The sequence below is a fragment of the Labeo rohita genome, chromosome 6, assembly GCF_022985175.1.
Source record: "Labeo rohita strain BAU-BD-2019 chromosome 6, IGBB_LRoh.1.0, whole genome shotgun sequence".
In the NCBI taxonomy this organism is placed as follows: Eukaryota; Metazoa; Chordata; class Actinopteri; order Cypriniformes; family Cyprinidae; genus Labeo; species Labeo rohita.
Window position 1 is genome coordinate 25,464,633 of NC_066874.1, and position 23,368 is coordinate 25,488,000.

The window sequence follows — 23,368 nt, forward strand, 5'->3', positions numbered from 1 at the left end:
TCTGTTCCTCTTTTGCTGCTTTACATTCATTATTCTTTTTGAAGTATGGACATTATAAAAACTTAAAGACAAACAGGCAGACTTTATTACATCTAAAAGTATTTTGTTCTGTTTTTCTCATACCGTATGCCTCTAAAGCAATAACATTCAAGCACATCCTGTAACTTAGGCATGTCATATTTGAGAAATTTGCAAATATTTTAGACAACCCCAATGTAACAACAGGTATAAAATAGTTTTAAAAGATATTCAACTTTGTTTGTGGTTGGAACTTAGATTTAGTTGTTGTAACATGTTTAATAAATTGCATTGACTGCTTAAAGTTACAGTACATGTACTGTATTGTGCAAATCTTTTTAATACATTTCTACTTTGCTAGTAAAGTAAAATCATATTTTACTTAATCTGAGCTGTGTATCTCAAATCATTCAACACATAACTCGTACTATATACCTCAGCAAATGGTAATATTATCTGAAATCCAAAAATGTAAAACATATCATAGTTATAATCACTAATGCACTTGCAGCATTATAAATCATAATTATTTCATAACTATTTATGAAAGCCTTCCTCTCCCTATATCTACAGTTTTCTGATAGTAGTCTTGTGAATAAAACAAACAAACAAAAAAAATATTTATTTTTTTCATGAGAAATTACTGTTGGAAAAATAGTGTTGTCATTCCTCTACCAAGTCAGCAGGAGGAGGCATGAGTCCACGAGGATTCAAATTTGCCACCAAACACACATCGTAACTGTCGTGCATCAGAGCCTGCTTTGCCACCACAGTCCATACGTTTTCCCAGGGATCCAACTGCAGGATGTCTTTAGTAATGGTATCATGACGATCTTTGAAAAGAGTGGAGTACATGTTTATTTAAATGAATTGTAAATGGGTGTTGCATAAATTTAACTTGTCCAGAACTGATATTACAATATTAACACATTTTACCTGCTCCTTTGTAGTATCCACAGACATAAAGTTTTCCATCAACAACACCAGCATTTGATGCATTGCTGCGAAGTGATAGAAGAGACCATGGTAATGGAGGACCTTCCCTCCAGAAATCCCCATCAGGATTGTAGATCTCCACTACTTTAAGGCAGTGACGTGACTGGCCACGGTCCACACCTTCACACCCAATACCACCTGCAAAAGGAGATGCTGAAATTCATCCATGGGGCCTCGCTTTTGATATTGCTTTATTTCCTTGAGGTGAAGCAACACATGCAAAACTGAATGTCTTCAAGTACACACATACAGTTGAGTTTATAAGTTTACATACATCTTGCAGAATCTGCAAAATGTTAATTATTTTACCAAAATAAGAGAGATCATACAAAACGCATGTTGTGTTTTTAGTACTGACCTGATATTTCACATGAAAGAAGTTTACATATAGTCCACAAGAGAAAATAAAAGTTATATGAACAGATTGAAGATGTGTACATTTTTTTAGTACTGCCCTTCAGAAGCTACAGAAGGTAGCTTTCCACGTTTCCCAGAAGACAAAATAAGTTAAATTTACCTTCATCTTCAAATTCAAAAAGTTTTCACCCCCTGGCTCTTAATGCATTGTTTTTCCTTCTGGAGCATCAGTGTTTGAAGCTTCTGTAATAGTTGCATATGAGTCCCTCAGTTGACCTCAGTGTGAAAAGATGGATCTCAAAATCATACAGTCATTGTTGGAAAGGGTTCAAATACACAATAATGCTGAAAAACCACAGAATTTGTGGGACCTAAGGATTTTTCTGAAGAACAGCAGGCAGTTTAACTGTTAAGGACAAACAAGGGACTTATGAACAACTATCACTAAACAAAAAAACATAGCTGTGGATCATTCAGGTAACAACACAGTATTAAAAATCAAGCATATGTAAACTTTTGAATGGGGTCATTTTTATAAATTCAACAATTATTTTCTCTTGTGGACTATATGTAAACAACTTTTTTGTGAAATATCTTATTCAGGTCAGTACTAAATAGAAAATAACATAAATTTTTTATGATCCCTCTTATTTTGGTAAAATAATTAACGTTTTGCAGATTCTGCAAGGTGTATGTAAACTTCTCTCCTCAACTGTAGGTGAGATTATGCTTTCATGACAGTGAGTGAACCATTGTAATGATGACAGCTGTCATAAGCTTCTTGTGTTAAGCGGTATTAAGTTAATCCACAGGTCTCACTCTATGAAAACATCAACACACAATCACAAAAACTGATACTTAAAATAAGTCACCACATTGTACATTCTCACCCAGTACATAGATTTCCCCATTGAGTGCTACTGCGCTGCAACGGTATTTTGAATACTTCATAGGGCCAAGTTCACTCCACTTGTTGGTTTCTGGGTCATATTCAAGCAGGCGATTACTCATGCGATCAGGCTCCTCATCTGTGCGGTATGACTGTCAGTCATGAGACATGGCAGGACAGGTGCATTAGAGGGAAAGAGAAGGCACAGACAGTTACTGTGATTCCCACTTGTTTTTATTTTCCAAATTTTGGTGATTTGTTTCGTTTGCATCACAGATGTTACATTTTCATGACTCTTCTTGTGCAGTACAGTTGAAGCTAAAAGTTTACATACACCTTGCAGGGATCATACAAGTGGGATCATACAAAATGCATGTTATTTTTTATTTAGTACAGACCTGAATAAGATATTTCACATAAAAGACATTTACATATAGTCCACAAGAGAAAATAATAGTTAATAGTTAAAATAATAGAATTAATACAAATGACCCCCTTCAAAAGTTTTACACTTGATTCTTAATACTGTGTTGTTACCTGAATGATCCACAGCTGTGTTTTTTTGTTTAGTGATAGTTGTTCATGAGTCCCTTGTTTGTCCTGAACAGTTAACTTAATATTTAAACCCTTTCCAACAATGTATGATTTTGAGATCCATCTTTTCACACTAAGGACAACTGAGGGACTCATATGCAACTATTACAGAAGGTTCAAATGCTCACTGATGCTGCAGAAGGAAAAATGATGCATATTAAGAATCGAGTGTATGTAAACTTTTGAACTGGGTCAATTTTATAAATTCAACTATTATTTTCTGCAGGGTGTATGTAAAGTTTTGACTTCAACTGTACATTTGCACTATTTTGGGATATTACCTGTGGCGTCCTTCCCCCGAGCACATACAGACGGCCCTTCATCCGAACTACGCTGTGGTAGGCCAGAGGCATGGGTAGAGGGGCAGCGCTACGCCATGGTCCACCCTGTAAAGACCAGCGCTCAACACTGTTGGTGATGAGGAACTGGTTCTTCAGCTTCATTTGACCCCCAATCAGATAAAGGTTTTCACCCAAAGAGCCCAATGCGTAAGAATCTCGATACTCTGCTGAGCTCAAGTGTTTCCAGGATCCTTGAGCTTCTTTATTGTACCTGAAAGGGTCATAATAATAAATGTTAGGTTTGGTTTCACTGTCTGTAACAATGTAATAGATTTGATCTCATTTTAATTTGAACTTCTATTCTTAATTTTAGGTACTCTAATGAACACAGTAGTTTAAGGTTTGGCTGCATATATTTCATGTTGAAAATGTGTAGTATTATTGTCCTGCCAAAGCCTCACATGAAAATCTCGACATTTCTCTCTTTCTGTCTTGACATCCTTCTTGCTCCCAGCTCTCCTGCAACAATAATGTCATTCCTCTCAGTCACCACCCCAGCAAAGACAAATCCAAGCGCATCACCATATCGTGGGGAGGTGATGAACAGAGTCCGGCCTGTTTTGGGAGCATAACAGAAGCTACGCTCTGTATAGCTCCCATAACGTGAGCGAATGCCTCCGCCATCATTACCAATGCAGAGCAGGAGGTCTGTGGTCTCCATGCCATAGCGCAGCTTCAGTCTGCGGGGTGGAGCATCTGAATCCAAGCTTGCTGCTTCAACTGCCTCTTCCATTATCTGAAGACATTCGGCATCAGCTAGAAGTGCTGTGTTTCTTTTTAACGTCCCCTTCAAGTAATCTGCACCAACCAGTGGAAGACGTACCTTCTTTAAGAGCTCTGGAAGGTGCCTGGCCCGGTTCTCTTCCTCTGAACCTACACCCACCGGGCAGTAATTCACCCAGCGCATCACCACATCCAAAATGCTCTCTTCCCGTGAAACATTAAGGTCGTCTGAGCCCAATAACGCCCCTAGCTGATGTGCCTCCAACTCTAGGACTTCTTCTCCAAGGCACACTTCAGTGAAGTGCTGTCGCAGATAGCGCTGAGCCTGGTCGGCCAACTCTTCCGCACCTAGATCCCGGGCATAATAATAGATACCCAGGCAATTGGAAGCATCCATGTTGTCAGTCATGTAAATCTGACAACGACTGAACACATCATCCATCTGTAGGAGAAAGGCAGCAACAGAGATTCCCTGCACATTGGCTGTGGTGAGTGGAAGATTGGAGCTGTACATGTATTCTAGCAGAAGGGCCAGGCTTGGGGCCGGCATGTCTCTTAACACCACCTGACGGTTGGTACACTCGCGCAGACCACAGGTGAACATTACGCGGAAGTAGGGACTGAAGGCAGAAAGCACCGCACGGTGGCATGGGAAACTAACACCTTCAGCGACTAGAACCACATCTGTTAACTGCTCAGCATCCCGCATTCGATTTAGCTGTTCCAACAGCGTCAAACCATGCTTGGCTCTCAGATCCATTTTGGGTTTTTTTTCAGCTTAAAACTTAGAGAAGTGTTACCATTAGGCTAAATACATCCTGGAGGTCCTTCAGAAGTTGTATCTGAAGAGATAAAAAACAAATTATTAGCTAATTCAGCTAAATGACAACATACTAATGAAAAGTCCATAGAATTGTATTGAAAGTTTTATTGCACCAAATTTTAATGCACCAATAATATTATCTTGCTACTAAACAGGTCAGTGCTCCGACATGTCAAAAGAAGGCAGTTATTGTTGTATCAGTCACAGTATTGGCAAGCGAAGTATATTGCATTATATTAGCACATGCATCGGTGAATCGTACCAGATTTCTGCCTTCCTGTGGTGTCTGCCTTCAGGCAACAATTCGTCCATTACCCACACTCGACACAAACACGCTGCTGCCTGCGTCTGACAGTAAACACTGGGAGAGGGAGCATGCTCAACCTTCCATGCCCATTCCAGCTAAGCAACAGTGCTAATTATAGAACATGATTTGTCAAACTGGTGAAGGGGGGAAACAAAAAATATTCAACAAGTATACTTAAACGCTGAACATTACTTGATATTACAGCATGCCTACAAGGTTTTTTTTTATATATATATTGTCATTTTGCTTAGTGTCTTTGCAATGTGTGTGTTTTGGTATTTCTGGCATGAAATCGGGGAAAGGCCCTTAGTACATAACAGCTGAGGTCGAATTTCACCCCATCATGCTCTTAAAGTGACTACACAATATATGTGTAAGCATTTGTTCCTCAATGCAGCTTCTTAACCATTACGTTTGATGCAATGATAGCTATGTGATTTAAGTATAATTTCTTAATATTGCACAACATTAAACCCACACATTTGATTTATTTTTAATATTTAATTTCTTTTTAATTAAAGATAATTCAAATAATTTTTAATTATTTTACCAAAATAAGAGGGATCATACAAAATTCATGCCGTATTTAGTACTGACCTGAAGAAGATATTTACATATAGTCCACAAAAGAAAATAATAGTTGAATTTATCAAAATGACCCGTTCAAAAGTTTACATACGCTTAATTCTTAATACTGTGTTGTTTCCTGAATGATTCACAGCTGTTTTTTGGTTTGGTGACAGTTGTTCATATGTCCCTTGTTTGTCCTGAACAGTTAAACTGCCCACAGAAGATACTTACATACTTCCCAGAAGACAAAAGTTATCACCCTCCAGTCCTAATGTTTCCTTCTGGAGCATCAGTGAAAAAGCAATGCTGAAAAAGAGTCTGTGGGATCTAAAGGATTTTTTTGAAGAACTGCCGATAGTTTAATTGTTCAGGACAAACAAGGGATGTGTGAACAACTACCACTAAACTAACTAAAAAAAAACAGCTGTGGATCATTCAGGTAACAACGCAGTAATAAAAATCAACATATATGAACTTTTAAACAGGGTCATTTTTATAAATTCAGCTATTATTTTCTCTTGTGGGATATATGTAAATGTCTTTTGTGTGAAATATTTTATTTAGGTCAGTACTAAATAAAAAATAACATGCATTTTTCATGGATTTTCTTATTTTGGTAAAATAATTAACACTTTGCATTAGAAGACGTTTTTTTTTTTTAATACACATTCTCCCCTAAAGCTATGCCAACTCAAAACAAAATGATTGCTTGTTATAGTTCCCCAGTGTTTATTTATGAATATAAAAATAGGAACATTAGTATAATCAGTACAAGTCAGAGGCCTAAACTTCAGTCTACTCAGTTATTAATGAATATATTAACCACAGAGGAGAAACGTTAAACTTCTAACCCCCCTGTACCAACCCATCCCATTTTGTAAGCCCTTTTCAGGACCACTTAATGTGTTGCAAAATTACAGGATGAATGATGTCAAAACATCCCTTCCTGTCCTTTTTTAAGTCATCAATTCGTAAAATACTGCATGTCACAATGGAAATTTCTACCGGAACAGCAAAAGTTTCCATTGCAGTTCACCAGTACAAAAACAATGACTGCTAATGAACACAAGAGGAAAATCTGAGTCAGCATTTGCACTAAAATAATACAGTAGAATAGATAGAATAAAGATAGAACTATCATTTTGTAAGACTTTTTTTCTTATAATGGCATGCACTTTGACAATATTTCTAACTTGTTTAGCTTATTTAACTCTTCTGAAATATGTATATATACATTCAAATTATTATATGCTATTACTAAGTTAATTATTGAAAGTACTGCCTCCTTTAAATACAAACCAACCCCGTTATCTTCCCTTTTAAAAACCCTCACAGATCTAGAGGTAAATCATAGATGACATGCAGAAAGTCTTATAAAGTTTTATTGAGACTAAAGTCAGTGTAATTTTGTGGTTTGTAATTAAGTCTTGACAAAGACTATAGTAGCTATATAGCACAAAATAGAGAAAATGGACTCAGGGCATGCAGCATATCGTGTACAGAGAGAAATTATAGATGAACAGAGGCTTAAAGAGCGGTCTCAGAGAATGGACCCTTCCCAAATCAACCTTCCCATCTCTCATCGGCTGAAGAGATCACTCAGGTAGGATACAGCCATTAAAGCAAATGTTAGTTTTAAAGAAATTAGGCAAGATTGACATTAATTTCACTCTCTGTTCTATACCAGCTGTTCTACACTCAGACTGAAACGTAGCATAGTTGGTTTCTTGCCTGTTCTGTCCTGGTTGCCTCGTTACTCCATCTGGGATTATGGCATGCCAGACCTAATCTCAGGCATCAGTGTGGGCATCATGCACCTTCCACAAGGTAAAAGCATGTTTCTGTACTTTTAAATGACCTACAGTACAATATGATCTTCATTTGTGGGTGTTTAAGACATGTGTTTGTATGTTTTAGGAATGGCCTACGCTTTGCTGGCATCATTGCCTCCAGTATTTGGACTCTACACATCACTCTATCCTCCGTTAATTTATTTTATTTTTGGGACCTCCAGACACATATCTATAGGTGAGACCATTTATCTTTAAATATTGCTGAATCAAATAGTCAAAATGCATTGTTTTCTGTCGAATTTTTTTCTATTATTGATGCTTACAATCTTTTGTGTACACATAGGCACGTTTACTATCCTCAGTATTATGATTGGCGGTGTGACAGAGAGACTGGCCCCCGATTCAGATTTCCTTATTTACAATGGCACTAATGTGACTGAAGAGGTGGATATCATATCTAGAGACTTCCACCGAGTGCAAGTTGCTGCTGCCGCCACTGTACTGGGGGGACTTATTCAGGTGATGAATAAACATGCAATGCTTACACACAAAAATGAATACTTTATAATGTATATATACATCAGAGGTCTATTTAAACAACATGAATTATAATCACTCATAGGTTGTATTAGGCCTGGTGCAGTTTGGGTTTGTTGGGACGTATCTCTCAGAGCCCTTGGTCAGAGGATATACCACAGCTGCCTCTGTTCATGCTGTAGTAGCCCAGTTAAAGTACATCCTTGGAGTCTCACCTAAGCGCTTCGGTGGACCTCTGTCTATTGTTTATGTGAGTACAATCAAAGACGTGCGTTGAATGTACATGCTGCAATGCATTATTTAGTATTTCTTTGTCATTTCTCTGTGCAGACTCTAGCAGACTTGTTTACACTGTTGCCAGAGACTCATCTCCCAACTCTTCTGGCCAGTGTTGTGTCCACTGTGGTTCTCATCACTGCCAAAGAGCTTAACAGTGCACTCAGGCAAAAACTGCTGGTGCCTGTTCCGGTGGAACTCTGCACTGTATGTAATCAAGAAAAAATGACGATTTTAAATACCATATCTTTCCCTTCTTCATTGTTTGATTCAGTCCTATCCATAAATTGTACTATTTTTATTTAATATGATTTGTTATACTTGAGTAACTCTTTGTCAGTAGTGCTTGTCCTTAATGCCCTTTCTGTTATTAATCTATGTAGTCAGCATTTCAACTTCCTGCATCATAGTGTTTGCATCATATCTCCAAAGCAATAACTTATTGCAGCTAGTCTGGCTTCTCATTCACTACACAGGAATCATTAACATCAATTTATCCTTAGCTCATGAAATTCTGTATGTTTTTTTCATGCTAGATTGTAGTGGCGACAGTTATATCATTCTACACTCAGCTGAATGAAAGCTATAAGATATCAGTCGTTGGCGAGATCCCAAGTGGGTGAGTTTGCACATCTAAAATATGTGTTATTTTAAAATCAAAAGTATTTTCTTAATGGTGCTTGGGAAGGCGATATCATGACAACCACTCTTACTGTGACTCACATTTTCTTCAAATTCTGTGTTTTTTCAGACTTCAGCCTCCCAGCATTCCAAATGCCAGTGTCTTTTCTGAGGTGGTGTTGGATGCTTTTGCCATGGCAATTGTGGGTTATGCAATTTCTATTTCTTTGGGCAAAACCTTCGCTCTCAAACACGGTTACAAAGTAGAAAGCAACCAGGTGGGTAAATCAGAATAGCACATATGGATAAACAAATGACACTGTATAGCTGATCTCTGTCTTTCTCTCACTGTGTTGTAGGAGCTGGTGGCCTTGGGTCTCAGTAATACAGTTGGAGGTTTCTTCCAGTGTTTTTCAGTTTGTTCTTCAATGTCTCGCAGTCTAATACAGGAAAGCACAGGAGGCAAGACACAGGCAAGACAAATGCATTTGTATAAACTCTGTGAAAGTACACATTTATAAAGTTGAAGTCAAAAGTTTACATACACTTTGAGATCTGTCTTTTCACACTGAGGACAACTGAGGGACTCATATGCAACTATTACAGAAGGTTCAAACACTCACTGATGCTTCAGAAGGAAACATGATGCATTAAGAGCTGGGAGGTGAAAACTTTTTGAATTTGAAGATCAGGGTAAATGTAACTTATTTTGTCTTCTGGAAACATTTATCTATCTTCTGTAACTCCTGAAGGGCAGTACTAAAAAAAATATGATATTTAGGAAAATGTACACATCCACATTCCGTTCAAAAGTTTCTTAATGCATCGTGTTTCCTTCTGGAGCATCAGTGAGCGTTTGAACCTTCTGTAATAGTTGCATATGAGTCCCTCAGTTGTCCTTAGTGTGAAAAGATGGATCTCAAAATCATAGAGTCATTGTTGGAAAGAGTTCAAATACACAAAAATGCTGAAAAACCAAAGAATCTGTGGGACCTGATGGACTTTTTTGAAGAGCAGCAGGCAGTTTAACTGTTCAGGACAAACAAGGAACTCATGAACAACTATCACTAAACAAAACAAAACAACAGCTGTGGATCATTCAGGTAACAACACAGTATTAAGAATCAAGTGTATGTAAACTTTTGAACAGGGTCGTTTTTATAAATTCAACTATTGTTTTTTCTTGTGGATTGTATGTAAACGTCTTTTATGTGAAATATCTTGTTCAGGTCAGTACTAAATAAAAATTAACATGCATTTTGTATGATCCCTCTTAGTTTGGTAAAATAATCACCATTTTGCAGATTCTGCAAAACTTTTGATTTCAGCTGTATATATGTTTGTTCATCATTTTGTGTTGGTTAGATTGCAGGAGTGGTGTCTGGTGTGATAGTACTGGTGACGATACTAAAGTTAGGCTCACTTTTTCAAGAGCTGCCCAAGGTATGTGCCAACAAACCACTGTGAGGACTGTGAGTCAGATTACTAATCTATTTGTGCTTTATTTAGGTATGAGCTATGAATAAAGTGTGATTAGAATTTACATTCTTTGTGTGTCTGTCTAGGCAGTGCTTGCGGCCATTGTGTTGGTGAATCTGAAGGGAATGTTCAAGCAGTACTATGACATAGTCACGCTGTGGCGTACTAGCAAGATTGATCTGGTAGGTTATGCTGAAATAGCTTTTTCAGCTACAAGTGGTCAGTTTCTCGTTCCATGTTGTGACCTTCACTCATCTTCAGAACACAAATTAAGATATCTTTAAAGAAATATAAAAGCTTTTTGATACTGCATAGACAGCAACGCAACTGACACATTCAAGGCGCAGAAAGTTAGCAAGGACATTGTTAAAATAGTCCACCTGTGGTTCAAACTTAAATTTATGAAGCTACAAGAATACTTTATGTGTACAAAGAAAACAAAAATCAACAATTTCTTCTCTTCCGTGTCAGAGTACCATCACTCCGTTCATAATTTCCATGATTGCCGGTTTGTTAGTGTACTTCTTTATTCATCTCTGTACTCTGTTTTTGTGTTTGTAGCTGATATGGTTGGTGACATACGTGTCCACTGTGCTCTTTAATTTGGATATGGGTCTGGGTGCCTCCATGGGTTTTGCTTTGCTCACTGTCATCTTCAGAACTCAACGGTTGGAGTCTTTCCCTACTTCTAATCGTTCAGCATTGTTTCTCACTACTGTCATCTGCTCCAATCTCTCACTGCATCATGTCTGACCTTATCACATGACTTCTTTCTGTCTCTCAGGCCCACTTACTCACTGTTGGGACACCTCCCTGGCACTGAGCTGTATTTAGATATGGAGACACACAAAGAGGTGACGTTTATATTGATATTTATCCATGTAGCAGACAGGACTGCATTGGAATGTTTAACTGTGCACCATTTTGAATGATTTGTCTATTTATTGCAGTTATGTTTATTTAATCTTCAGCTCAGCCCCACTATACCTCCAGAAATATCAGGCAGTTTTTAATAGCAGACTAGCCTGGATTACACCTATGTGACTTTTTGTAATCAATGTATCTACCTAAGCAGCTATCACAAATTTGATTTGTGCTTTGCAGGTGATGGAGGTACCAGGTATCACCATATTTCGCTCCTCTGCCACCATGTACTTCGCTAATGCTGAACTTTATCTTGAGGCCCTTAAAAAAAAGGTAAAATTCTTGGTAGCCACAGAGTACGTCTTTTTTAGTACTTTGGAATGTCTTAGAACAGTGGTTTTCATTAGGGACCCAGTGCCCACTCAGGGGCCTTCCATCCAAGGTGACATAATGTTATTTATAATTAAACAAAACAATCATTAAATAAACTAAAACAACTTAAAATTATATATATATATAGTTGTAAGAATTTTATTTTAAATTACACCTTATTTTTTAGCATCATTACTTTAATCACATGATCCTTCAGAATTCATCCTAATATTCAGATTTGCTGCTCAAAAACATTTATTATTATTATTATTATTATTATTATTATTATTATTATGTTGAAAACAGCTGAGTAGATTTTTTTCAGGTTTCGTTGATGAAGTTCAGAAGAACAGCATTTATTGGAAACAGTCCTAGTGGAAAAGTCCTTTGTAACATTATAAATGTCTTTATCATTTTTGATCAATTTAAAACATCCATGCTTAATAAAACTATTAATTTCTATAAACTCCAGAGAGTACTTCCCCCCCAAAAATATACTGACTTCAACTTTTTGAATGGTATAATGTATGTTACACAAGCTTTTATGCCAGATAAATGCTGATCTTTGGATCTATTAATCAAAAAGAATCTCAACTGTTTTAAATATTGATAATAATAATAGTAATAATAATAATAATAATAATAATAGAATGACTTCACATGACACTGAAGACTGGAGTAATGATGCTGAAAATGTAGCTTTGATTACAGGAATAAATTACACTTTAAAATATATTTAAATAGAAAAGTTATTTTAAATAGTACAAATATTTGAAAATTTTACTGTTTTTGCTGTACTTTGAATCAAATAAATGCAGGCTTGGTGAACAGAAAAGATTTCTTTAAAAAACTCTTACAAAAACTTTAGACTGGCAGTGTATAAATAAAATTACAATGAATACAATGTTAAAATACCATGGGCATTTTTATAATGAATATACATTTTACTAGTTATGCCAGGCTCTAAAATATTGTCATGTACAAATTGGAAGTAAAAAAATAATACTTTTGGATTTTTTAAAAACAAAACTAGGGCTAGGGCGCCTTCAAATACTGTTGTGGACAATGGTGGGCTTTTGGAGAAAAATTGAGAACCGCTGTCTTTGAAGTTATACCTATATTATTTTCGCTGTTGCATATTAATTGCTTATGTTTATTTAAAGAGTGGCCTGGACATTGGGAAAATGCTCACCTATAAGCGCAGACAGGAGGCCAAGGAAAGACGCCGAGAGAGGAGAGCAGAGCGAAGAGCCCAAAGAGAGGCCAAAAGACAGGTAGATGTTCTCTGCTAAAAGTTTCTGTGGTTATTATAAACTGCTATATAATATCCATGATATTATAAACCTCTCCATTATACTATTATATATACTCTGTTCCAAAACTTAGTGAGCTGCCTATACCTTGTTTTGTGCAAATTATAAGGATAGTATTATCTTTGTGGAGAAGGCAGTCCCAGAATACATTCTGATGAGATATCCGTGGTCAGATACTTGCAGCATAGATTGCTGAACTATGGAAATCATCACTTTCATTCTTCCTTTTCAGAAAAGAGCTTTAAGAGAAGCCTCTCAGCGATCCAAAAAAACTGTATTTTCTGTAGAAGAGGAAACAGGGCAGTTAAATGGAGACATGCACAGAGAGGTAGAGCTTGGCTGGAGAGAGCGGGAAAATAGTACAGTGTTCGTAATACCTGAGACAGCGAGGACATCTGATGGCCGTCACACCTGGATGTACCTCAAGGGCACTGACCCTGACACCACCACCCTGGGGTCAGTATCAGATCTACATGATGGAGACACCACTACTCTAGACTCCAGCAGCGAGGACACTTTAAGCCGAGACCTGGAGAGAGTTTCTCTGGGATCCCTTGGAAAGTGGACCTGGGACATCCATTCCATCATCTTGGATTTTTCCACTGCTAACTTTATTGATACAGTGGCCATTAAGACATTAAGAAACGTAAGCGATTTAAAAGTCTATCAGAGAAGTGGCTTTGCATTGCAACCAAGCTCTCATCACCATTTCTTTTTGTAGATATTCCACGATTTTGGCGAGATTGGTGTGGATATTTACTTGTCAGGCTGTCAAGGTAAGAATGAAGGTCACAGTGAACTTTATAGACGAGCCCTTTCTGTCTGATGTTTAATTCAGTGAATGATTGGAAAACAACTATGTTTTCACCCAAGCGCTGGTGGTGGAACAGCTTGAACGTGGCGGCTTCTTCTCTGATGTCATTACTGAAGGATGTGTCTTTGCTACTGTGCATGATGCAGTTTTGTATTGTCTGAAACATCGAGGAGCTGAGACCGTCCACAGCTATGAGAATGCTTTGGTAGGTTCACCAATATGTGCACTCACTAATATCACATTCACATAGAGTATACAGTGCATTGAATTATAATGGAATGATTTATATACAGTTGAGGTCAAAAGTTTACAAAAGTTTAGTTGTTTATGAGTCCCTTGTTTGTCCGGAACAATTAAACTGTCCACTGTTCTTCAGAAAAGGCCTTCAGGACCCGCAAAGTCTTTGTTTTTTCAGCATTTTTGTATATTTGAATCCTTTCCAACAATGACTGTATGATTTGGATATCCATCTTTTCACAATGAAGACAACTGAGGGACTCATATGCAACTATTACAGGTGGTTCAAATGCTCACTGATGCTTCAGAAGGAAACACGTTGCATTAAGAACCGGAGGCTGAAAACGTTTTGAATTTGAGGATCGGTAAATGTAATTTATTTTGTCTTCTGAGAAACATGTAAGTATTTTCTGTAGTTTCTGAAGGGTAGTATTAAATGAAAAAAGATATTTAGGCAAAATGAGAAAAATGTACACACACATTCTGTTCAAAAGTTTTCGCCCCACGGCTCGTAATGCATCTTTTTTCTTCTGGAGCATCGGTGAGCATTTAAACGTTCTGTAATAGTTGCAAATGAGTCCCTCAGTTGTCCTCAGTGTGAAAAGATCATACAGTCATTGTTGGGAAGGGTTTAAATAAACAAAATACTAAAAATAAATAAATAAATTTGTGGATTTTTCTGAAGAATAGCATAGGGACTTATAAACAACTATTACTTTTTTAAAAAAACTTTTGAACAGGGTTATTTTTATAAATTCAACTATTATTTTCTTTTGTGCACTGTATGTTAATGGCTTTATGTGAAATATCTTATTCAGGTCAGTACAAAATAAAAAATATCAAGCATTTTGTATTACCTCTCTTATTTTGGTGAAATAAAAAATAGGTGTATGTAAACTTTTGACCTTAACTGTACATGAGTAACATACATGATTTCAACCTTCATTTCAGGATATGAGTGGGACCCGACTATAACAGAAGTCATCTGATTTCTTCTTCTTGTTCTACAAGCTCTTCTGATTTATATACAACCTAAAGCTCTCCATGAAGTTTGAGATAGAATTTTGCTCAGGAGCTAACAATAATGAAACATGTCTGTTATTTATTTTTTGGTTTCAGTTTACTAGTAAAGGACTGTTGTGAATTATACAGATACCATTTAATGAGAATCTGTTTGCAAAATGTCAAATGTTAAAACAGAAAATGCATTTTTTTAATTAAGCAACCTAGTCTCTGATTGGTCATTTTAATAATTTATTTGACAAAGTGATTGTGTGCATTTCAACAGCAACAATGTGATTCAATTCCGACAAATAAATAAAATAAGTTAACTTCAGTCAGTCTTTGGATGCACTGCAATTAACAAAGAAAAAACTTTACAAAATAAGTTACTGAAATCCAAGTCAAAGTCATACAAGATTGTGCAAGTTTTACATGCTTCTTTTCAGGAACATCTGAGAGGGAATAAGTGTAAGAAACATCCTGGCAGAGATGGAGGCTGACTAGATGTTTCAAGGTTAAAACCCTTAATCATTTTTTGTTAATAGTTATGATTAAACTAACCTGTAGTCCACTGACAGAACTAGAGTGTCCCTGCAGATAACGTTCCACACGTGTTTGGTGATTTAGATGTTCAAATGTCACTTCAGTAGAAAGCAATAACATACATTTTTCAACACTCTTTGGCCAGTACACACTACATCCTCCAGCAACTGTTAAGTTGCTTTAGCGCAGCAGTTTATTTGCTGCAAGTGCCAAAATTGCTAGTTAAAACACATACTGGGAAGAGCTACACATACACTCGTTTGCACTTCTGTTTACTATTACTGCATTACCAATTAGCTGCGGTGTGTACGGCCTTTGGAAGATACAGTAGAGTGTCATCCTATATGTAAACAAAGTTGTCGAATATGGCTGCATTCCCATGAAAAAATAAATAATAATGCCTTCAAATATCTACATTAAGAACAGTAGCATTGTCTTTCACAATTGCATAAAGCTCAGGCTGCTTATCCCTGAATCCAAACCAACAAATGTTACAGCTCCGACACGGGGAGCGTTGGAGGTCACGTAAAGCTCATTCAGTTCTAAAAGGAAATGTTGGTAGGGCTACATTTCTATAGTGTGCATTTGTGTATGTAGGGAAGAGCGAACCAAACATACAGTACAAAGGACGAGTGTGTTTTTGTGTTTGTTTGTATGAGGTCAGTGCTTCAGGGTGTATGAGTGATGCAGTGATGTGTGTGTGTATAGTGATTTTCTGCTGGTAATGAACTGTGTGTCTGGATTGAGTGACTATATATAGATTGTAACACAGAAGTGAATGTGTTTATATGTGCATTGTAGTACCTGGATTTATGTATGTGTTTACAAGTCTTGGTGTCTTTCTATGTGCTGGTCCGAGTTCAGTTCTGAAATGATTTCTTCTTGCTCTTGTTGTTGAGAAACTAATTGTTGGTAGCGTGCCTGCCGCTGGTAGTCTGGATCAACATTGATCCAATTATTGGCAACCCACTTAGTCCCTCGAGTCACCACACAGCCACCATGAAGAGAATACTCGTCCTGTTCACCAACCCAACCTACAGAGGGCAGCACAGCACAACAAGATAATGAACAACATCTTCTAGATACAGCAACTTCTTACAGTGGAGTCAATCAAAAGTGTGAGACCACATTAAAATGACATTTAAATAAATGTATGACCCAATGTAACTCCACAAGATACTCTCTGGATCTTTCTTAAAGGGTCATCGGATGCCCATTTTCCACAAATTGATATGATGTTTTTAGAGTCTTAATGAAAAGTCTCTAATATATTTTGGTTAGAAATTCTCAATGGTTGTATAAAACAACACCCTTTTTACCTTGCCAAAATCAGCTCTGCAAAAATCATCCTGTTGGGGCAAGGTTGCTTTAAATGTTAATGAGCTCTGCTCGCCCGGCCCCTCTCTTCTCTCTGTGGAGTGACGAGCCTGTTTACTTTAGCTGCATTTAGCTGCGTTCAGCCACTAAACTTGCTAACTAGCACGTTATTAGGAAAGGCGATCGCAAAGATTAATAAAAAAACCATCATACTCACTTCTGCTGTATAAGTGAAGCTGGATCATGAATGATTCGCGCGAACATAGACGGATATATGTAGATTGGGAGGTGCATTCCCTTCACACACAAACGTAATCTACTGCATCTTCAGCAGCTCAGATGTTGGGAGTAAATGATGACCACTATGTTCATTATTACATCCAGCAACACAACACCTCAATCGCTCAATTGGAGATATTCTTGTCTAACTTACATCCCTGCTCTAGCATCGAAACAATGGAGGTAGGACTGTTACAGCTGATCTGAGGTAAGACGCTCATGTCAATCAACTATTGTGGGAGCGGCCTCTGTCAGTGTGACGTCACACCGACAGGCGTCTGAGAATGGCTCGATTTGAAAAAGGGGATATTATTTTTACAGATTAATTAAAAACCACTGCATGGATTTTTATCATTATAAGGTAGCTTTGTACATACACTGCAAACACACATTAATGTTCAAACAACATGTAAAAGTGAACTTTGCATTCGATGACCCCTTTAAAAGGATAGTTCATGCAAAAATTAAATTTATGTCATTAATTACTCACCCTTATGTTGTTCCAAACCCATAAGACCTTCGATCATCTTTGGAACACAAATTAAAATATTTTGGATGAAGAAATTGTTGAATGAAGTCATTATTTTTGTTTTCTTTGTGCACAAAAAGTATTCTTGTAGCTTCATAAAATTATGGTTGAACCACTGTCACATGGACTATTTTAACAATGTCCTTACTACCTTTCTGGGCCTTGAGCTTGGTAGTTGCATTGCTGTCTATGCAGGGTCAAAAAAGCTTTTTTGTTCCGAAGATGAACAACACTTACAGGTTTGGAATGACATGAGGGTGAGAGTGAGTGATTTCTGTCTTGTTTTTCAAGTTTCTCATCTAATATTTATATATTGTTTCAACTTTACTTCAATAATTTTTAAAAATAAAACAAACAGCACATGATTTATATTACATTACCTCTACCGTCGGAGAGATAGTTGTACCAGAAAACTGCCGTCCCCTTAATGGGCTTCACTCTCAGGTTGCCTTTATCACAATGTTTCCTGGTGTCCAACAAATCCACATCATTCTGTATCAGTGACTGGAAAACACACGGATACAGGCACCTAATTATCGTCTGTCGCATGTCACTCAAATTGTGCAAAATTCTTGCGTCTGAGTCACATCAAAGATGTTTTATTCAATAGGACACACCGCTTCTTCGTAAGTCCTATTATCTGCCACTGGAAAGGTGGTCTCCCCACCTTCTTCTACATTATTAAGGTAAAACAGAACTGTGATGTACCTGCAAAAAAACGCAAAATACTATGTTACATGATACAAACTTCATTTATTTGACCTATCACAATATTACACTCATAAGCATAATGTTGTTTTAAATACATTTTTGCTTTTGTGATAAAGCTAATATATTATCACGTTATATTATTACACATTATAAAATATTCATCTTAATCTCTTCGGTTTACCTGCAGGACGTCTGGAATGGGGAGGTGGTATTGGCAGCGAGGCGAGTGTGTGTGCAGGCTGTTTCAGGGTACACTGGCCCACTGTCATGATGAGCATGGTAATGGCCACCCTGCTCGTAACGCACCACTTGCAGAGGTTCACTTAACTCCACCAGTGAGGATGGTAGTCGTGTTAAAGTAGTGACTCTTGAAAAACAGAAACAGATATAGCATTTATACAAACCGAGGAAATACGTGAAGAAAGCTCATGATCAGATTCTGAAAAGCTGTAAACAATAGGAGCGGAAATAAGGAATTTGGTGGACACCTTTTGCGGAGGTCTTGAAGAACTTGATGTGCTCCCTGACCCTGGTAGAGCCAGGTGTGTCTGCTGTTCCTCACCAGCTGGCTCCTCTCCACCCCACGCTGTAGGAGAAAACGCTGAAAGGCATCACTTTTCAGACGCCTAAACTCCTCTAAATTTAAGAGACCTGCGACAAAACAGACATATAGTCAAACCATACATATGAGCACTCAAATTTAAGCTGTAATGTTCAAATAAGATCTCCAGCTTCGGTCTGTACCATTTCCATCCTGATCAACCTTCAGGCCATCATAGATTTCCTTTAGGTTCTCAGAAGTTAACCAGATTCCATCTCTCACTCTAGAGTGTGTCAATATCTACACCAAAAACATATGGCAATTAAGTTACAGATTACACATAAAGTAAATGAACAAACACAGAGATAAACAGAAGATATGTGACCCTGGACCACAAAACCAGTCATAAGTAGCACAGGTATATTTGTAGCAATAGCCAACAACATATTGTACGGGTCAAAATTACTGATTTTTCTTTTTGCCAAAAATCATTAGAATATTAAGTAAAGATCATGTGGAAATATTCTGTAAATATATCAAGAACTTAATTTCTGATTTGTAATATGCATTGCCAAGAATTTCATTTGGACAACTTTCGTCTGGACAAAAAGGCTTTTTTCTTAATATTTAGAATTTTTTGCACCCTCAGATTCCAAATAGTTGTAACATATAGTTCTAATTTTCAAATAGTTGTATCTCAGCCAAATATTGTCCTATCATGTCCTAACAAAGCATACATCAATAGAAAGCTTATTTACTCAGGTTTAAGGTGATTTATAAATCTCAATTTAAAAAAAACGGCCCGTATGACTGGTTTTGTGGTCCAGGGTCACACATATTCACACATTACATTTTCTCTGCATTGCCAAACTGCAAAAACAAGGCTCAAAAAATACTGACGACAGACCTCATGTGGTTGCAGTTGGCCATCTTGGTTGAGGTCAAGGAAATTGAAGATTTCCTCAGGAGTGAGGTTGAGCTGCTGATTAAGTTCCTCTTGACCTTCGGGGACCATGACCTGACTCTCCATCAAACCCTTCAGCTGAGCCAGACGCACAACAACACCACACTCCTCCTCTGACAGAAACTCAGGGATCTCTGCAATGCACACACAAACACAGATGTAGATGAATAAATCAACAAACCCAAAAATACTCAGCAAACAATGCATGCCTCTTTTCATTTCAACAGATCACCAAAAAATATAAATTACCTAATATAAGTTACCAATCAGAATCCAACTGACTTTAGCGTGGTTCATGAATATTAATCAGGTGACATAATGTTCATCCAATCGCTGTAACTGATTTCCTGAAAGGTAAGTAGATGCTAGCCACATGTGACCCTATATATTTTTAGGAACAGCCAAAAATACATTGTATGGGTTAAAATTATTGTTATTATTCTTTTATGCCAAAAATCATTAATATGCTAAGTAAAGATCACGTTCCGTGAAGATATTTTGTAAATTTCCTACCATAAATAAATCAAAACTTAATTTTTGATTAATAGTATGCATTGCTTTCATTTAGTCAACTTTAAAGGTGATTTTCTCAATATATGTGACCCTGGACCACAAAATAAGGGTCCATTTTTTGAAATTGAGATTTATACATCATATGAAACATGCAGAAATAAGCTTTCTATTAATGTATGGTTTGTTAGGATAGGACAATATTTGGCCGAGATATAGCTATTTGAATATATGGAATCTGATGGTGCAAAAAAATAAAAATATTGAAAAAATCACCTTAAAAGTTGTCCAAATGAAATACTTAATAATGCACATTACTAATCAAAATTAAGTTTTGATATATTTACAGTAGGAATTTGGCAAAATATCTTCATGGAACATGATCTTTACTCAATATATTAATGATTTTTGGCATAAAAGAAAAATCAAAAATTTTGACCCATACAATGTATTTTTGGCTATTGCTACAAATATACCCCAGCGACTTAACACTGGTTTTGTGGTCCAGGGTCACATATATATATTTTTTTGCAGCCTCAGATTCCAGATTTTTTAAATAATTATATCTCAACCAAATATTGTCACATCCCATTTGGACTAATCTAAAATTGACCCTTATGACTGGTTTTGTGGTACAGGGTCACATATTAGGATAACGGCTCACCAATTGCATGTATGGACTACTTTTGTGGCACTTTTCTGTCCTCTAAGCAACCTCTGACCTAGTATTGCTGTATGAAAAACAAAACTATGGATGTTCTGCTAAATATCACCTTTCGTGCGTTTCATAAACAACTTTAGATTTTTTGGCTGAACTGTTCCTGTAACTTGTCTTTACCAAACAGAAGGGGCTTTAGACTGAGTGTCTTCATTTCATGGACTTTCCCTGGCACCAGTGACACTTTTTGGACATGTCCCACCTAAAAAAGGAAAAAGACTTTGAAGCTCTATGAGAGTATTGTCATACTATTTACAAAAACTACAAAGCATACTCCTTACCCGTATTCCTTCAATGCGGGGGAGATACATATTTCGAGGGAACCCCGAGTCTGCAGGGGTCTGGGGATTTGACTGTCCGGTAACTTTATGACTGTTGTCTCTGCTTGTAAAATCCCGGTTTGCCGTTATCGCGTTAGAGCCGTTATTATAATGAACATAGAGCAGAAGTGCAATGACATTGATTATATAAACATGGAAAAAAACCATCACCACCATAAAGTAGGAGCGAGAACACACGCTGCTCTTCTGCAGAGAGACGCGCTGACGGGGCAGAGATCGCGGTGGCGGTGATGATGATGAGGCTGATGCTGATGCTGCGGTGTCATCCTCCTCAATATTGTCCTGGGGTTCCATCATTTTGGCAGACAAGATTTTGATTGGTCTGTTTAAACTACACTGTGTAAACCTGTTTTCAAAAGAATATTATAATACAAGCCATAACTGGTATTTGGCAGGTATTTGACAGATAGAAAATTAAAACAGACGTCATCCAGAAGAGTAGCTGACTCGCTAACCTGCTAAAACGGTATTTTTGTAACAAGCTTATTAACTGCACAGACAGCAAAATATGATTAAGCATCCGCGCACTTAAACTGCGTCTAAAGCATTTCTCGGAAGATTTATAAGCGTACCTCCGGTTTGTGGTAGCTTGACACTCTGGCTTACTCAGCACTTCCAGCTGTCAACATTCACTCTCTTGTTTACATCAAGACGCGTGATTATAGCAACTGCGCAGCTTCTAGTATCCTGCGAGCGGCTGCGCCGAAGCACCATTTTGTAATTCATTCTCCTCAAAATCCCTGTTGTGAGTGTCTTCCAGTGTCTGCTTATAATAATTATAATTTATCTGCTAGCTTCCTTAGTTGTGCGTCTTGAAGTGAACGTGCAGCTGACTGGACTTTCGAGGGACGCCATTCCCCTGACAACTGCTGCATCTCCAACCGTAGCGACTTATGATTCGTGGAATGAGCCGTTCTTTAGAAATCGAATCTTTTCAAGGAGTCGGTTGAACAGGTACACGGACCGCAAACTGATCTGAACGATCCGTTGACGAATCGGACTGAATATGGACGATTTGCAGTCAGAACATTTGAAGTGAACAGTGGTTTTGACTAATAGGGTGAAAAGAAAATTACACCAATAGTAGAAAGTTACAAAATACTGAAAATATACTTACAAATTCGTTGTGTGAACGTGTTATTAACACACATTAACATTTAGTTCAACTAGTATTTTAGAATGCACAAAACCACGTCATGTACATTCATTATTTAATAGCAATATGTTAAGCGTTTACGTCACGGGGCTACGTGACTTCTAAGAATCGGCGAATCAGTTTCGTGAACCTGTTCTTTGAAATGAACTGCTCGAAAGAACCGAATCGAGGGAATGTAGAACTTCCCATAATAACACTGACAGACGCGGTTGTACTGCAGTTTAGAGCGAGTAGTGGCGCATAGCAACCCCTGGTGGTCATATATTGTATGTAGAGGAGTGACTGAATAAAATAGTGAGTAAATAAAACACAGCTTTGCTTACTGGTTAGGTTTCCCCAGAAATTTTGTTTGTAAAGTTTAGTCCAGCCTTCTGAGGGAATTCTGTCGATCTGTACCAGTCAAAAGATTTTAATGACTTTTAAAGAAGTCTCTTCTGCTCACCAAGCCTGCATTTATTTGATCCAAAGTACAGCAAAAACAGTAACAATTTTGAAATATTTTTACTAGTTAAAATAACTGTTTTCTATTTAAATATATTTTAAAATGTAATGTATTCCTGTGATTTCAAAGTTTAATTTTTAACATTATTTCTCCAGTCTTCAGTGTCACATGATCATTCAGAAATCATTCTAATATTCTGATTTGCTGCTCAAAAAACATTTATTAATATGTTGAAATCAGCTAAGTAGATTTTTTTTTAGGTCTCTGATGTATAGAAAGTTAAGTTCACCATTTCTCTGAAATCAAAATCTTTTTGCTTCAATATGAAGCATCTTGCTAAATAAAATAATTAATTTCTATCATTTCTGGATGCTAATGTGGCATTAAGGTA

General features: G+C 37.2%; 3 protein-coding genes across 4 annotated transcripts; 1 reads left to right on the plus strand and 2 right to left on the minus strand.

Annotated features, from left to right (window-relative positions):
* Positions 1-7: 7 nt before the first annotated feature.
* kbtbd12 (kelch repeat and BTB (POZ) domain containing 12) lies at positions 8-5,137 on the minus strand. The gene is made up of 6 exons (XM_051113037.1): positions 5,004-5,137; positions 3,597-4,760; positions 3,136-3,406; positions 2,262-2,412; positions 955-1,152; positions 8-851 (listed from the first exon to the last, which is right to left on the minus strand). The coding sequence occupies exons 2-6, from the start codon at positions 4,676-4,678 to the stop codon at positions 682-684; spliced, it is 1,872 nt and encodes a 623-aa protein (XP_050968994.1). The 5' UTR covers positions 4,679-4,760; positions 5,004-5,137; the 3' UTR covers positions 8-681.
* A 1,802-nt stretch (positions 5,138-6,939) lies between these two features.
* Positions 6,940-15,145, plus strand: slc26a6l (solute carrier family 26 member 6, like). The gene is made up of 19 exons (XM_051113028.1): positions 6,940-7,221; positions 7,306-7,445; positions 7,536-7,646; positions 7,755-7,930; positions 8,034-8,198; positions 8,279-8,431; positions 8,761-8,843; positions 8,976-9,123; positions 9,205-9,318; positions 10,211-10,288; positions 10,411-10,506; positions 10,886-10,992; positions 11,109-11,178; positions 11,429-11,521; positions 12,724-12,834; positions 13,106-13,519; positions 13,595-13,649; positions 13,747-13,892; positions 14,876-15,145. The coding sequence occupies exons 1-19, from the start codon at positions 7,088-7,090 to the stop codon at positions 14,897-14,899; spliced, it is 2,418 nt and encodes an 805-aa protein (XP_050968985.1). The 5' UTR covers positions 6,940-7,087; the 3' UTR covers positions 14,900-15,145.
* On the minus strand, positions 14,875-22,276 carry p4htmb (prolyl 4-hydroxylase, transmembrane b). 2 transcript variants are annotated; one of them, XM_051113044.1, is made up of 10 exons: positions 21,952-22,276; positions 21,320-21,725; positions 21,159-21,240; positions 19,754-19,944; positions 19,050-19,146; positions 18,794-18,956; positions 18,487-18,672; positions 18,212-18,302; positions 17,975-18,098; positions 14,875-16,503 (listed from the first exon to the last, which is right to left on the minus strand). In XM_051113044.1, exons 2-10 carry the CDS (start codon positions 21,674-21,676, stop codon positions 16,292-16,294), a joined length of 1,503 nt encoding a protein of 500 aa, XP_050969001.1. In that variant the 5' UTR covers positions 21,677-21,725; positions 21,952-22,276; the 3' UTR covers positions 14,875-16,291. The 2 variants fall into 2 exon arrangements, with proteins under 2 accessions (XP_050969001.1, XP_050969000.1); XM_051113043.1 differs by having other exon boundaries at positions 21,320-22,276.
* Positions 22,277-23,368: the final 1,092 nt, after the last annotated feature.

Coding starts and splice junctions, on each gene's coding strand:
- p4htmb (XM_051113044.1), bottom strand. CDS start 21,676: ATGATGGAACCCCAGGACAATATTGAGGAGGATGACACCGCAGCATCA. Junction 19,945..21,158: donor TCTAAAGCCCCTTCTGTTTG/GTAAAGACAAGT, acceptor TGTGCATTGCAG/AGATCCCTGAGTTTCTGTCA. Junction 18,099..18,211: donor ATAGGACTTACGAAGAAGCG/GTGTGTCCTATT, acceptor TGTGTTTTCCAG/TCACTGATACAGAATGATGT.
- kbtbd12 (XM_051113037.1), bottom strand. CDS start 4,678: ATGGATCTGAGAGCCAAGCATGGTTTGACGCTGTTGGAACAGCTAAAT. Junction 2,413..3,135: donor TCGGGGGAAGGACGCCACAG/GTAATATCCCAA, acceptor CATGACTGACAG/TCATACCGCACAGATGAGGA. Junction 852..954: donor TGGATACTACAAAGGAGCAG/GTAAAATGTGTT, acceptor CTCTTTTCAAAG/ATCGTCATGATACCATTACT.
- slc26a6l (XM_051113028.1), top strand. CDS start 7,088: ATGGACTCAGGGCATGCAGCATATCGTGTACAGAGAGAAATTATAGAT. Junction 7,446..7,535: donor CATCATGCACCTTCCACAAG/GTAAAAGCATGT, acceptor TGTATGTTTTAG/GAATGGCCTACGCTTTGCTG. Junction 8,844..8,975: donor GTTGGCGAGATCCCAAGTGG/GTGAGTTTGCAC, acceptor GTGTTTTTTCAG/ACTTCAGCCTCCCAGCATTC.